This window comes from Lepisma saccharinum, chromosome 10, assembly GCF_977018435.1.
Source record: "Lepisma saccharinum chromosome 10, izLepSacc3.1, whole genome shotgun sequence".
NCBI lineage: Eukaryota > Metazoa > Arthropoda > Insecta > Zygentoma > Lepismatidae > Lepisma > Lepisma saccharinum.
Genome location: NC_139238.1, coordinates 79,543,323 through 79,558,072, shown reverse-complemented (window position 1 = coordinate 79,558,072; position 14,750 = coordinate 79,543,323). Strand labels below are relative to the sequence as shown.

Here is a 14,750-nt window from a genome sequence, read left to right as displayed (position 1 = left end):
AAGTCCAGAATTTTGGATTTGTTACTTTGGTAGACACCCTGCATCAGTGGCTATTGAAGGAACTTTATTCACTATTGTACAGCAGGCTGGGTAACAACTGAATCCAGTGTTAACTCTATTTTGAACAGAGTGTAGGTTATCAAGTTTTTCTCCCGAGCCACTCAAATATAGTTGCTTTCCATGGATTCATATCATGTAATAATTCTCTTGTCTTGGCAGCAGAGTAGGTTGAGCAGTCTGTCCAAGACCTTGCTACCAATGTTTCCAAGTTCGAATCCAGGTCTGGGCAGGGTGTTCTTTTGTGTCTCTCTTCAATAATGCCATGTAATCACCGTTTACCCCCATCATCGTGATTTGTGTAGCTAGCCAGAACTGATTTGTATGACCTAAAAAGTATAAATTTATGCATTTATGAACAGTAACAAGGTCTCCCTGGTAGCATAATGATTAACTCTGTCACCTTGTAATCTGGCGGCCGCAGTGGCTCAGTCGGTAACACATCTGACTACCATGCTAAAGGTCCCAGGTTCATTCCCTGGCCGGTTCAAATCCGGGAACTTTTCTAACGTTGGAAGTGGCCCCCGTCGCCAACCCAGTGTCGAATGACATGGATACCTGGGGGAAACCCTTGGGGGGGGGGGTAAAGGTGGTCAGGGGCATGATGCTGATCACATCACCCCCACTCACGATCGGATCAAGAAAGTGTGGGGCGTTACCCCCACACTTCCTATATGCCTTCACCACATGGTGCTAAGCACAGGGGAGCACTTTACCTTTTTTACCTTGTAATCAAGAGGTGCTGGGTTTCATCCCAAGTAGAGGCACACATTTGTCCAAATCTCATTTTAAACTGTTGGTCTAGCATCGATTTGTCTTGTCTGTGCATAAGGTAGATTGCAAAATAGGTAAAGTTCCCTGTGCACAATTCACTGTGGCTTTTTTAAGGGACATATAGGGCGATGTCAAGGTAGGGCCCCACACATTCTCGATCTCTGTATTTTGTGGAGGTGATGTCATTGCCACCCTGCTCCAACTGCTTTTACCTCCCCGAGTTTCCCCCAGATACCAATTTATTTGAAGTCTGGTGAACCCCAGAGCTGTTCTATGCAGGGACAAGGCCAGAAAAATTCCAACCTTAGATCACCCATCCTGGGAATCGAACCTGGGTCTCCTGTGTGGCAGTCAGATGCCTTACCTACTAGATCACCATGGCGGACTTAAGAAAGAAACAGGAACAAAAATTAGCAAAATGTGACCTAAAAACTGAAATATAACCAAAAAAATTAGTAAAACTTCTAAGAATTTTACATTCCTTTTCTTTTGCGGGAAGAAAAAATTCAAACTCATGCTTCACGAGCAATTCCTGGTAAGTCCCATTATACCCTTTCAGTTACTCAGAATTCCTTTACAGTCTTTTACTTTACAATATCTCGTGAAATGTTAATAAATGTTTAACTTTAGTGTTTATGTAAGTAAGATTTTACATTCACCTTTTGTTTTTTAATTTGCTTACTTGGAAATACTGCCTTGAATAATACAGTGGTAGTGGAGAGTATTAAATGTGTAAATTGTGTCATATGGACAGGTTTACTGTGCTATTGCAATGTGTCTGTATTTTTGTACATTGACACAAGTTGAATTTTTTTCACTATTCTACTGCTATTATGATGGGACAGAGGGAGTAGATGGAAGGATTTGGCATGGAATGCCAATGCTTGTACCGAAAAGACTCATACCTTTTTATGGATCTTTAATTATTTTAATCTAGTGCTGGGAGGGGAAGGGGGGGAATATATCTGATTTATAAACATAATTTTACAAGCACAAAGAAAAACACTCTTTTTAGTTAAGTTTTAGATCTCGCATTCCATTTCTCGGACAGAAATAATGATCCGATGAAGCTAGTGTGAGACGTAAAATTATCCAAATACGTGTTTTTCTTTTTTCTTGTAAACCCATATTTATCAGACAGAAAAGTCCTGTAATCCAAGGAAGAAGTACATATGAGAATTACCCATTGGATAGATAATAGTGTTTTTCCATTTACATTTTTGAACACAAATATTTCCTCTTTATTTATAAACTTTTATGGTAACTACTAGCATGCTTCTTTAACTATCCCCCCAAAAAATAGTTTAATGCATAATCTGTTAAATAGCTAGCTAGTGGAGTATTGTTGCATTTTATTTAGTAGTTATTGCTGTTTGATCATTGTGGTTTAAAATTGCAGTACTATGGTGCTTATATAGTTCATGTAAGAAGTAGCATCTCTTTATGTTACTAGACTTTATTGGTTCAAATTTAGTTGCCATACTTTCAGCCATGGTCTGAGTTTCACTCTGAGTCTCTAAAATACCATGTGACAATTTTATATCCTGGAAATTATTCAATATTCACAATTTACATTTATTTTGCATTAGTATTTTGTAGAGGAATTAAATTTAATAAATTTGGCTATGAAATAACAAGTATTGTAATTAGGACTGAACCAATATCACTTTGAGCCAATACCACTGCAAACACACTTACAGATACTTGAAACCAGTAACAAATCAAAGTTATTCAGAATATTTATAAATTCTGATTCTAGTTTTTTTCTTTTGGAACTGTATGATAGAAATCTACCAAGGTTTCCTGTTAAATATACATAATTTCACATGATATAATAATTTAATCCATTTCTCCCCAAATTTGCATAATTTCGAGGATATTTGAGTTCAATGAAAGTGTCATGTGATATTTTTGCACATTCTGCGAGACACGTGGACCGCAGAAAAGTACCAACTGATGCCTCTGATACATTTGTATCGGTATTGGTTCAGCCATAATTATTATTATTGAATTCATACTTGCAAGGAAGGATGTGAAATGCTACATATGTTATTAATACAAATGATCCAGTAAATTTATTTAAAAATTTCATGTACCAACATCAATCTTACTGTTTCCGTATAAAATGTCTAATGTTTCATGAACATAATTGATTTCTCCACGTCACTAATTGTATGCTTTACATGGTTTTGTCTTCTTATTTGCCCTTCTGTAAAGGGGAAAGAAGGAACAAAAGTAGGAGGTTGGAGTGTGCCAGGGATTTACAAGTCTAAGTTTAAAAATCTGGGGATAATTTCCATTATCAGCTTTCCTGGACCAACTTAATCACTTCCGTTCCATAAAATTCACCTTGACGCACTCCCCCAACCAGATCACCTTCCTGGATGTGGACGTGCACATCGAGGGTGGACACCTGACTACCTCTATCCACATAAAACCTACCAACCACATGCAATACCTACCCTTCTCCAGCTCCCACCCGTTCCACACCAAAAAAGCTATTCCATTCTCTCTGGCCCTCGGGGGACATCGCCTGAACACTTCACCCACCTGCCAGAATTATAACCTCCGCCTACATCAAGTCCTGGTCAACCGTGGATATCCCTCCGTCCTGGTCACGAAACAAATATTGCGAGCTGCCTCGCACACCACTACCACCAAGAAACCTGCTGCCACCAACCCACCTGCACTCATCACCCAATATCATCCCCACCTCAACAAAATCAGGCACACACTACACTCTCTTCTCCCCATTCTCCACAGTGATTCTGAAGCCAAAAACATATTTCCCGACAAGCCCAGAGTGGTTTTCAAATGCCCCCCCACCTCAACCTCAAAAACATCCTGGTCCACAACACTCCTTCACCACACAACCAACACCCCCCTGCCCACAAATGCAACCACCCTAGGTGCAAAACCTGCCCCATCATCATCACCCTCACACCCTCCAGGTACACACGGCCACTGGCAAATTTACCCTCCATCCCAAAGGTAAGTGCCACGCCTCAAACCTGATCTACATCCTCACCTGCAACATCTGTGGTGATTTTTACCTGGGGGAAACATCAACGGCCCTCAACCTCCGCATCAATAACCACCGCTCCTCCACCCACAACCTGGACTTCACTGTCGCCGTCCACACCAACCACCACAACATCAGTTTCAACGACTGCTTCCTGGTTGCGATCATCCATCTCCTACCCCAACCAGCCAACACCTCTATATATCGGCCATGAGTGCAACCACTCCACCTGGCCTGAACAAGGTCACCCAGTAACGCCCCCACCTCACCCACCTTCCCTCCCTCCCTCCCTCCCAACCCATCCCACATACACAGTTTTCATCCAGCCTGGTGACAAAACAGTGTTTTTTTCGTTCTACGCACCGCTTCTTCTTCAATGGGGACCTGGCAACTCTGCAGGGCCCCAACTTCCGGTTCAGTCTCTTTCGTCTCACACCGATGATGCTACTAAGTTAGCGAAAATTTTGAATTTTTCCACTGTCCGGTGAGTGTTTCCTTTCTCCTTCTTTGATTTTTATTTAGCCCTTTTTGGCCCTCCTAGCTTTTATCCATATATATATATATAAAATATGCATTAAAACAATAAGAATTGGACACTCGGTTACAGACTATGTTTTGCATATAACCATCATCCTTCTGTAAACTATTAATTTTCAGTATTGGATAAGTACTAATAAAAATTTTATATGTACGTGTGCATGTCCTTGTTACTCTTGGTACAATCAGAAATAGTTTTTGTTTGTTAGGGTCCTGTAGAGGGTGACACCAGTCTGGCTTAGGCCAGGGTAAAACATGAGATTCTCAGGGTAACTAAAACTGAATGATAACTTATTTTAGAAGGAGAAAGGAGAACAAAGGAAACAACTTGTTTAACCTACTACGGAAGATACAATGCACCGTATATTCTTAATTTTCATATTACATTAATTTTATATACAGGATTGTATTTAAAGCTGTCTCTTTGTTTCTTGGTCACATATATCTCTATTAAACATATTTCATCTACTGGAAGGCTTCTTCTTTCTGGATATGTGATGGACTTCTTCTATTTGGCTAAAAAGCTGCTTCTTTCATCTGCTAATAGGCTCCTTCTTCTTCTTTATGGATATGTGAAAGACTTCCTCTTCTATCAATTAATCGGCTGATTCATCTATTGGTTAAGAGGCTTCTTCTATCAATTGGTTAATAAACTACTACTTCTTCTATCAACTGGTTAATAGACTTCTTCTATCAATTGCTTAATAGGCTTCTTCTACTAGTCGATAGTCTTCTACTAATCAATATACTTGTTCTTCTATAAACTCCTTCTTCTATTATTTAATACACTTCTTCTTCTACTGATCAATATACTTATTCTTCTATTCGTTAGTAGACTCCTTCTTCTACTAATAAATATACTTATTCTTCTATAAACTTCTTCTATTATTTAATATACTTCTTCTTCTATTGATGAAATCATATGCCTTTCATATATTTATTCTTCTAGTAAATATATCTCTTATTTACCAAGGCACCTATATCCAAATTCCTTCATTTATTAAACATTGGATTGATTCCCGTATCTTCCCTGCTATATTTCCCTTCTTTTTGGGCTTTGTCAAATATACAACAATAATTCGAATCAATAGTTTGCTGCGCAATAGCCTAATACAAGCAGAAAATAGGGGTTAATCAAAGGGTGCCACCTGTCCCGTGCTCGACCTCGATCTGGGTCAGCAATAGATGTGCTGAAGGGAAGTGCTTGGGGGCCGCCACTGAGTTTGCGCCGCACCGGGGAAAAGGTTAGTAGGAAAACTCCTTCCCACTAAGATGGTAGAGATTATAAAATTGTAATTGCTTTTTAACTTCATTAATCTTTACATACAATCACATGCTGCACGTGTCGATCATTTCTTTATCTCGCCTTTATCCATCTCCATTGTTTATCTCAGTTCATAAACTTATGTAAGCACAATTAATTTCAGTTCTCCCAAACACTTTTGTTCAATTTGCGTGCGCATTGTTACTATGATCTGCGATTGTAATATTTCTTCCGCATGCTGCTATCTATGATTCCTTATTTCAATCATTGGCCATATGGTTTACTTGTGGGGGTACGTAACATGTTTTCATAAAATTTAATACTTGAACTATATAAAAGTTGAATAAATTCTACCTAGGTACATTTATAAACAGCACATTAATTATAACAAATAAGGTTTCACAAATGATTGATTATAACAAATAAGGTGTCACAAACTTCTCATTTGCATCATCAGACCAAATGGAGTGGGAAGAAAAATATTTGTATTTTACATAGTTTGTCTTATCAGTTCCAAGGTCGCTCATTATTTGGTTGATTGATTGATTTGCATAATTTTACTTTGCCTTCTGTGCCAATTTCGGCTAATTTGTGAAAATGAGGATGAGTTATGAAATTGATGGACACTTACAAACATCCAGGCCAAGATTCAAACCCCTGGTTTCGTAGCACGATGTGCTAACCACTCCTCCATGGGGGCTAGCATTATTTGTTATTCACAAAACACTGTCATTTATCACAGGATGTCACGGTCTTCATTGTATTTTCTTCACTGTTGGAACCCAAGTGAAATAAATGTTTCCAAATTCGTTGTTATTTAAATTAAATTAAGAAGATAAAAGACAATTTCTTGTCAAATTCTATACATTTGACTTTTTCATGTAGTAGTAATCTAGTAACATAAAAAATTCTGATATCACAAGAGTAATGACGTCAGAATGCCCTTATGCATACATAATACTAAGATGAATGTATTCCAATAAATATTTGTAGTGCAGTGCTTAGTTTCTTTGCCTTCTTTTTCTATCCTCAGTTCTGTTACTTGTACTGTCTTCATGCAGAAAGTGAAAGGAAACCGTTGTTTCTATCCCCACAATTAGCTTGTACTGTTTTCAGACTAGGAAGGACATTTCACTGCAAAAATTCACTTTGTGTAGGCATCACATTTCATTGTAATTAACTAATGAATTATTCTCTAGTTTTGCAAGCATTCTCATTGTGTCATTCCACAGATTTGCAGCCTACTGTTCCTCCAGTTAAAAAGTACCCACTTCGTAGTCAGATTAAATTGGCTGCTGATACAGGACAGACATCAAACAAGTCACTAAGTTCACCTTCGCCACCTAGACGCAGCACCGTGGTTCCCAAGAAGAAAGCAAAGGTTGGGGACAGTGCCTCCAGGAATCTGGGTATGCTAAATTGAAACTAAAGATATATTATCACTATTAAGTTTCACTATTACCAAGTTTTGTTTAGTGTTCTACGAATACATCCTTCCCCATGCATCCTAACATGCTATATTAATAATTTGTTTCCAAGCAAATTCAAATTTTAACCAAGCAGAGCCATAGCTAGGGAGGAAAGAGTGGGTGAGTAGGGTTGTTACCCCGAGTGAGATCATGTCTGTACAGAATGCTCTAAAAGAATGGAAGGGAGTTAACATTGCACCACCTGTGGATGTATTTGCACCCTGTTATTGTTTTTAAATAATTAGATTTAGTAGCAGAAAATACTTGTTTGCTTTTCTTTACAATGTAACCGTTTCTATAAGCACACTGAGTATATACAGTGGAACCCCAATTATATGTTCCCCTATTTTACATATTTCTACACTGTACATTCAATGTTGATTGTTCCAACATGGCAAACAGTTATTTTTCTCAATTGTACATATTCTTACATTTTAAGTTTTTTCCTTTTGATCCGCTGAAAAACTAAAATTGTGTACTTACTTTAAAATCACATGGTACCAAGTATTGGCTAATACCGTGCGTTCATTTCGATCTGCAGCCGAGAGATCGGGAGAAGCGTGGCGGGCGGCGCTGACGGAGATGCCGACATTTGCGGCCTGCAATGCCCGCTTATTTTTATAGACATATGCAGACATTTATATAAATATTGCAAAACGATCACTAACCTGTGTTATAACACGCAAAAGTTCTTCTGTAATTCATCCAAGTTCTGCTCTTATATACACAAAAAAATACGCTTTAGAAACGATGTTAAGAGCCACAGATAATAAAACATTTTAATCATAGTTTTGACCAGTAACGTCCTGCTTAAGTTTATATTCTTGAAAGAGTTTTGTGCCGATGGGGATCGTTTGGAGGTTTTGAATGTGCAACACTGTATCAAGATTACGCTGTAGAAAAAACCGTTAAAAGTCAATAGTGTTCGTGAGCTTCCTTGCAATCCGAAATCTCCGAGCTCGAGTTTTTTGTTCCTTCACGACTAGATGAAGACAAGAGTTGTAAATATAGTGGCGAGCAATGTAAACCAAGAGCGTGTTAATTTCGTACTGTGCGCAAGAGTGTTATTCTTGGTTACTTGCAGTTACTTGTTTGTGTTATTGTAGTGTGTATGTGTGACGTGTCAGTGAGACGATTGGAATGCCAGCCGCAAGATTCACGTTAGAACAAAGATTTTTTTATGTATGACACGTACCTACGTGAAAACAAACTCGTGTCGAGACGTCTGTAGGTAATTTGTACAGAAATTCCCATGTGTTTCAACTCCACACAGAGGTACGGTTAGACATCTTGTCCTTAAATTACGAGAAACTGTATCGTTAAATTTTAAAACACCTAAGCAAAAACGACTTATTCTAACCGAAGCAAAACTCGATGATATTGGTGCAGCGTTAGAACGTTCTCCAAACAAACCTCTATGCCGTGTTTCACAAGAGGTGGGCGTGTCAAAATCATCGGCACATACAGTCACTAAGATACTAAAATTAAAACCATACTCTTATAACACAGGTTAGTGCTCGTTTTGCAATATTTATATAAATGTCTGCATATGTCCATAAAAATAAGCGGGCATTTCAGGCCGCAAATGTCGGCATCTCCGTCAGTGCCGCCCGCCACGCTTCTCCCGATCTCTCGGCTGCACATCGAAATGGACGCACTGTAATATGTGCTGGAGTATTTTGAAAATTGGAAATACGTTTTGGACATTTTGATGAAATGTGATTATGAATAAAATATTCTTGTTGTTTTATGCCATAATAATTGTTCTCAGTATACACCATAGTAACACATTGTAAGCCCAATAGAATAGATAAATGAACCAAAATACTCATTTGGAAATTTTCCTCATGTGACATTTTTTCTTGAGTAAGCTTTGCTTCAGGTAAGGGAAAAAAAGGAACTTAGTTGAACTTAGTTGTTTGGTGACGGCAACACACTTGAAGATATCTCAAGTGATACTAATAACATTTGCATACTTCAAACAGCGTAGGCATATAAATGTCTAGCTATGGCTCTGTAATCAGATCTGTTAATTTAAATTGCTGGTTTGCTTCGTGAATTATATTCATTCTTTGCTACTGGAACAACTATAATTGGATTAGTTTTTATTTGTTGATACTACCTTCCTATCTTGCTACATCTTTCAATTGGTGCATGTGTCTTTTTGTAATGTAATTTTATTTACATGTAATTAACTTTCATTTTAAATCCTATCTTGCATGCATGCCAATGTTCTTTTCATGTACAGTTAAAGATAGTGCATGTTATCTTTGAATACTAAATTAACAAACTTAATCAAATATCTTTTTTATATTTTGAATATCAATGTATGATGTGAAGCGAGAATTGGCCATTCTGCAGTTTTAATATTTAGTTTCCTTGCTTTTGTCTTGTCTGTCTTGTATCATTAGCACTTTTCTTTTCTTTTCTCTCTCTTTTCACAAACACATACATATGAGGGTTCCTACGGATTTGAAATCCTGAAAAAGTCTGGGAAATTAACCTGTGACTGTAGAAGTCATGGAAAGGAAAGGAAACTTCAAATGTTTTTGTACCTGCCAGGATTTGAGAATGAAAAAAAATCCATTTCTTCTTGAACCAGCTTTTTGATGGGGGATATTCTGAGAATATTTTCATAGTTTTATCAGTAGGAATTGGTTCAAGTATTGGCAGTTCTATCAAGATGGATATAAAAGTAACTTAAAATAATAACAAAAAATGAAAACCAAAAACATTGGTCACTGGTATCTCCTCAGCCCAAATGTTTGACTTCTCATAATTAGTTTGTACAGTTGACAATAACTTCCGCTGTCCTGGACTCAATAATGTAATTTAAATGTTACCTAACTTACTGGAAAGGTAGCCAGTTTCATTGTTGATACTGATAGTGATACTGTCAAAACTCTTATGTGATTTAATTTTATTCTGTCCTTTTAAAGGCGGGACTCTCTCATCTGGGAAGAAGGAGAGCTGCCCAGAAAAGCAGGAGAAGCCGCAGTTGCGACGAAGCACTCGAACTAAGAGCACCACGGGGTCCTGTGCTAGCAGCAGGTAAGAAATGGTTATTTGGCAATTCTCTACTGGTTTCATGTGCACTAACACTCATTTCTCTTTATTTCTTGCATCATTTGAAGATGGTTGATTATTTTGCATCATATTTTGCAAGGAACTGGCTGAAATTCATGTCCAAAGACTTTGCCATGGACTTAGCTAAACCTATCTTTATGCCTGCCGTATAAAGTCTAAATATTAGGGGATCGTTGATGGGCTATGACAGCCTTTAGCCACTCGCTTGCTAAGCGAGAGGAATGTTGTAAGAGAAATGGGGTAGCTCTAAAGAGCAACGTCGACACTCTAACTGCAAGGTGACTAGCCCCGTGAAATAAGAACACACGGACATATATTTAAAAACGCTACCTTTGACTGAACAGGCAGGGGGAGGAAAGACATAAGGAAGTTCGTTACCTGAAGTTCTACGGCGATCACTTCTCCGCTGGTCCTCGTTGTGACGTGGTCCTACTCTGTAAGAAAAAGGACGAGGGAGCAACCCCGGGCTCCAAACTCTGTACTTTCGTAGACCGATATTCTAAACGATAACTTTAACTTCCCGATCGTTCGTTCGCTCCTTTTTCTAAACTTATGATACCTGTGGAGCTCTCTCGCGATAACCGGATTCAACGTAAACTGAAAACAACTAGAAACTGAGTTCTTTTGTAACTACTTCATATGACTGAAAATGGAAGACAACTAAGACTGAGATTGTCTCACATGACCTATTTAAGTGAAATTCGAACTTTCGACCGTTACGACGGTTGCTTCGATCGCGTCCTTTGGCAACAGCAATTCTGAGCAAGAACGCTGATTCCTGATTTCATTTTCTAATGCAATGTCAGCGGAGTTTTTCCAACTCCGCTGAAGGACGCTGTCGCGATGAGCTTTAAAAAATCTCGTTTTCAATGCTTCAGTGGGACCCTTTTTATAATGTGATTAGCTTATTTATTTATGATGCCCGGGTCCTAGGTTGGATTCACGTCTGCGGCGTGATGCAAACGTTAATTTCGAGATATCACAAATATCTATTTTCAGCACTTGATTAAGTATTGGTAATAGGAATTAATTGGTACTAGAGTGATACAAATGATAAGGAACATTTGTGTTTTCAAGTCAGTACTGTATTGGTATTGGGAAAAAATTCTTATTGGTTCAATCCTAAATTATACCTTTATATTTGTAAAATGTAGCTGTGACTGAATTCAACTTACCTTGTAGCCAGAACATTTGAAAAGAGGATGAGAGAAGCATGTGAAACAAATTAGAAACTCTTTTCCAACTTGAGAAAGGGTCGAGAGCTTTGAAGTGAGTTTTAAATATGTTTCGTTCTGCATCTTTTTAATTTTTTAGCTACAATGCAAGTCATATTTTTGTAATGATTGTTCGAGCACGTGGCATAAGGTTTTTAAAATTCAGAAATGACTGAATTCTGCACTAAATTACAGGCTACATTTAAGAATTTAGGATCAGTACAATTATATACAGTTTGCCAATATGCCTATATTGGCATGCATATTTAGTTTATGACGAAAATACGAAATGTGAAATAACACATTCTAATGTTAATTTTTTTCATGTTTCTGAAAGGTGTGAGGTACATTTTCCCACCCTCTTTTGTCACGAAATGATGCGAAATTGACTCTTAAAGACGAAATTTACCGTTTATATACCGACGTGACACTTTCTGAAGTCTGAAGTATCCTGTGAGTTATGCAAATCACGGAAAATTGATTAATTCTGCTGTAAATATTTGAGAAGCAAAAATGGACTCCTTTATACAGGAATAAACTTAATATTCTGGTAATGATTTAATGTGCTATTAGAAGGAATATGTTAATTTTGTGTAATAGTGCAGTTTTAAAATCAAATTTTGGATTATATTCATATTTTTTAAAACCAAAATATCATTTTATTCACTGTTTTTGTACTGAAATTTTGCTTTTTTTTTATTTACCAAAAATATGCGACACTACTGATAACCAATTTAGGTCTCCAACTGTCATTTAATCGTGTTTAATTATGATTATTCAAAATCGATTTTTTTTTTAAAAAAAAAAATTGAATTGTTAAGTGGCACAAAGAGGAAGGTGTTTGTATTTGTAAATTATTATTTTTCAAATTTGGTATGGCATGTACTTCCATGTTTTTACAAGGAGCCTGATGTCTACAGTAAAACCAATACAAGAAAAGTATTCTTTCAAGATGAATTGGAAATTTCTTGTAATGTATGCATGGCCCATTTTGATAACTTGTATAAATTTTTAAACAGCATCACCCAGAATAATGGATTAGCCCTTTAAGTGTGGCAATTTCTGAACCAGCCTCTACTGGGACATGGAGGGTTTTTTCTGCAGAATTCCAAACAAAATAAACAGGAAAAATAAAACACCACTATTTGGCTGCCTTTTTTATGCAGTATTTTTTTTTATGGAATTGCTTGCATATTCTGTGACATGTAAATAATACAGGAATACAACTATTACGTTTGAACTACACCACATGAGAACAGACAACTTTTCTTCTTTTTTGTCTTCTTCCTCAGCTTAGGTTTTTGTTTTCACTACAGCTAGCATAATCTCACGTATTCTTTGACAGTAAAGAAAAAGGGTATAAAAAACTTACGTGAGTGAGTAATGGTTGCAGACGACGTTTCGCGAAGCTACGCTCCACTTCCTCAGGTCTCTTTTCAGTACATAAAGTACTTCGTCACATATGTAAAAAATCCAGGATTAGGTAAGAGAAGGTGTTTGGATATGGAATTTAAAATTACATGAAGATAAAAATGCCATGAGGCTAAAAGATAATTTTAAAAGAACTGTGTGCCCATATTACCATACAGAATGAATGACTACTGTAGCGTACGAATGCTACATCCCCTCCAATGAGAACTCCACAGATTCTGACGCAGCGCAAGTCACTTCCGGCGTGACATGGAATTTAACAGACTCTTCACTATTTTTTCCCCCACCGTTTAAACATGTGAATCCAGGTCTCATTCAAGTTACCATCATCCCTATTTAGATTTTTCCCCCTATCAACACAAATATTTGCAGCCTCGTGAACGTTCATATCAGGTTGTTTATGAACTCTTTTTACAACTTCTCTTTTTCTAATCTTATGATTTAATTCTAAAACATGTTCAGAAACCCGGTCTTCGGAGATTGTTCCCTAATATCCTTGTCATGCTCATCCCAACGAGTTCCCATGCTTCTTCCAGTTTGTCCAATATGCTTTATTACAAGAGCAAGTTATCTTATACACGCCCTTCTCATCTCTGACTTCTTTTCGCCCCTTTCCATCCTTTTTGTTTTCAGTAAAATATTCCTCTATATTTCGGGGAGCTCTCATTCCCCCTTTTAACCTGAATTTTTTTAGGATGTTATCAAATTTTTCGGACACCCCTTTTACATATGGGATGCCGACATATTTGTATTCTATTTCCCCTACCTCATTATTCTTACTTATCCCATTCTTTCCACCTTCTTTATTCAAGACTTTAAGTGCCCCCCTCTTTATTCTTCTCATTTCCTCTACTTTATAACAGTTTCTTAACCCCACCTTCATTATCCAATTTTCTTCTTTCTCTCTTTCCTCCCTCCAAATTACAAAGCCTCCCGGCTTTGTAATTGTAGAAGTTCATGTATAGATTATTCTTAATTCTGTTGGCGTGTTCAGAATCTTGGTGAATATATCTGTCCCCTGCTAACTTCTTGTGGTAAATCCCAGTCCGAAACCTGCCATTAACCCGTTCAATCCTCATGTCCAAATAGTTAATTACTCCTTTGTTTTCTATCTCACAAGTGAATTTTATTCTATCATCTTGTTCTCCCATGATTTCGAAAATACGATCTAATATTTCTTTTTTCCCGATAACCAAGATGTCATCAACATATCTACAAAAATATTTAGTATCACTGTTAATCTCACTTAGTGAATCCTTCTCAATGTAATGGAGGAATATGCTAGAAACTATTCCCGAAACAGGGTTGCCCATAGCAAGTCCTTCGATCTGTCTATAAATTTTCCCATTGAAACAGAAATAATTATATCCTGATACTAAATGGAACCACCGAACGAACTCCCAGGCTGTCACAACATCAGTTCCCTTATCCATAGGGGCATGCATATTTCGTTTTTGACGAAAAAACGAAATTTGAAAAAACACATTGTAGTGTTAATTTTTCATGGTTTTGAAAGGTGTGAGGTGCATTTTGTGACCATATTTTGTCACGAAATAATGCGAAATGAACTGCAAAAGGCGAAATTAACTCTTAAACACGAAATTCAGGGTTTATTCACCGACGCGACACCTTCCGAGGTCTGAATTATCCTGAGAGTTATGCAATTCCCGGAAAATTGATTAATTCTGCTGTTAATATCGGAGAAGCAAAAATGGACTCTTTTACACAGAAATAAACTTAATACTCTGATAACTACATAAATGTGCTATTAGAAGTGAAATGTTAATTCTGTGGAATAAGTGTAGTTTTTAAATCAAATTTAGGATTATTTTCACAATTTTAAAACCAATATGTCTTTTTATATACCACTTTTCATCCATTCTTTCACCGCTATA

The 14,750-nt window shown here is 37.2% G+C and overlaps 1 protein-coding gene across 10 annotated transcripts in view; it reads left to right on the top strand.

Annotated features, from left to right (window-relative positions):
* ctrip (E3 ubiquitin-protein ligase ctrip) overlaps positions 1-14,750 on the top strand; it is a 131,858-nt gene that overhangs the window by 27,236 nt on the left and 89,872 nt on the right. For 9 of the 10 annotated variants that reach the window (XM_083129984.1, XM_083129992.1, XM_083129987.1 and 6 more), the window contains exons 4-5: positions 6,887-7,063; positions 10,063-10,174. In XM_083129984.1, the coding sequence (XP_082986110.1) occupies positions 6,887-7,063; positions 10,063-10,174 (289 nt within the window). The remainder of the gene's footprint in view (positions 1-6,886; positions 7,064-10,062; positions 10,175-14,750) is intronic. The other variant, XM_083129990.1, reaches the window with a different exon arrangement.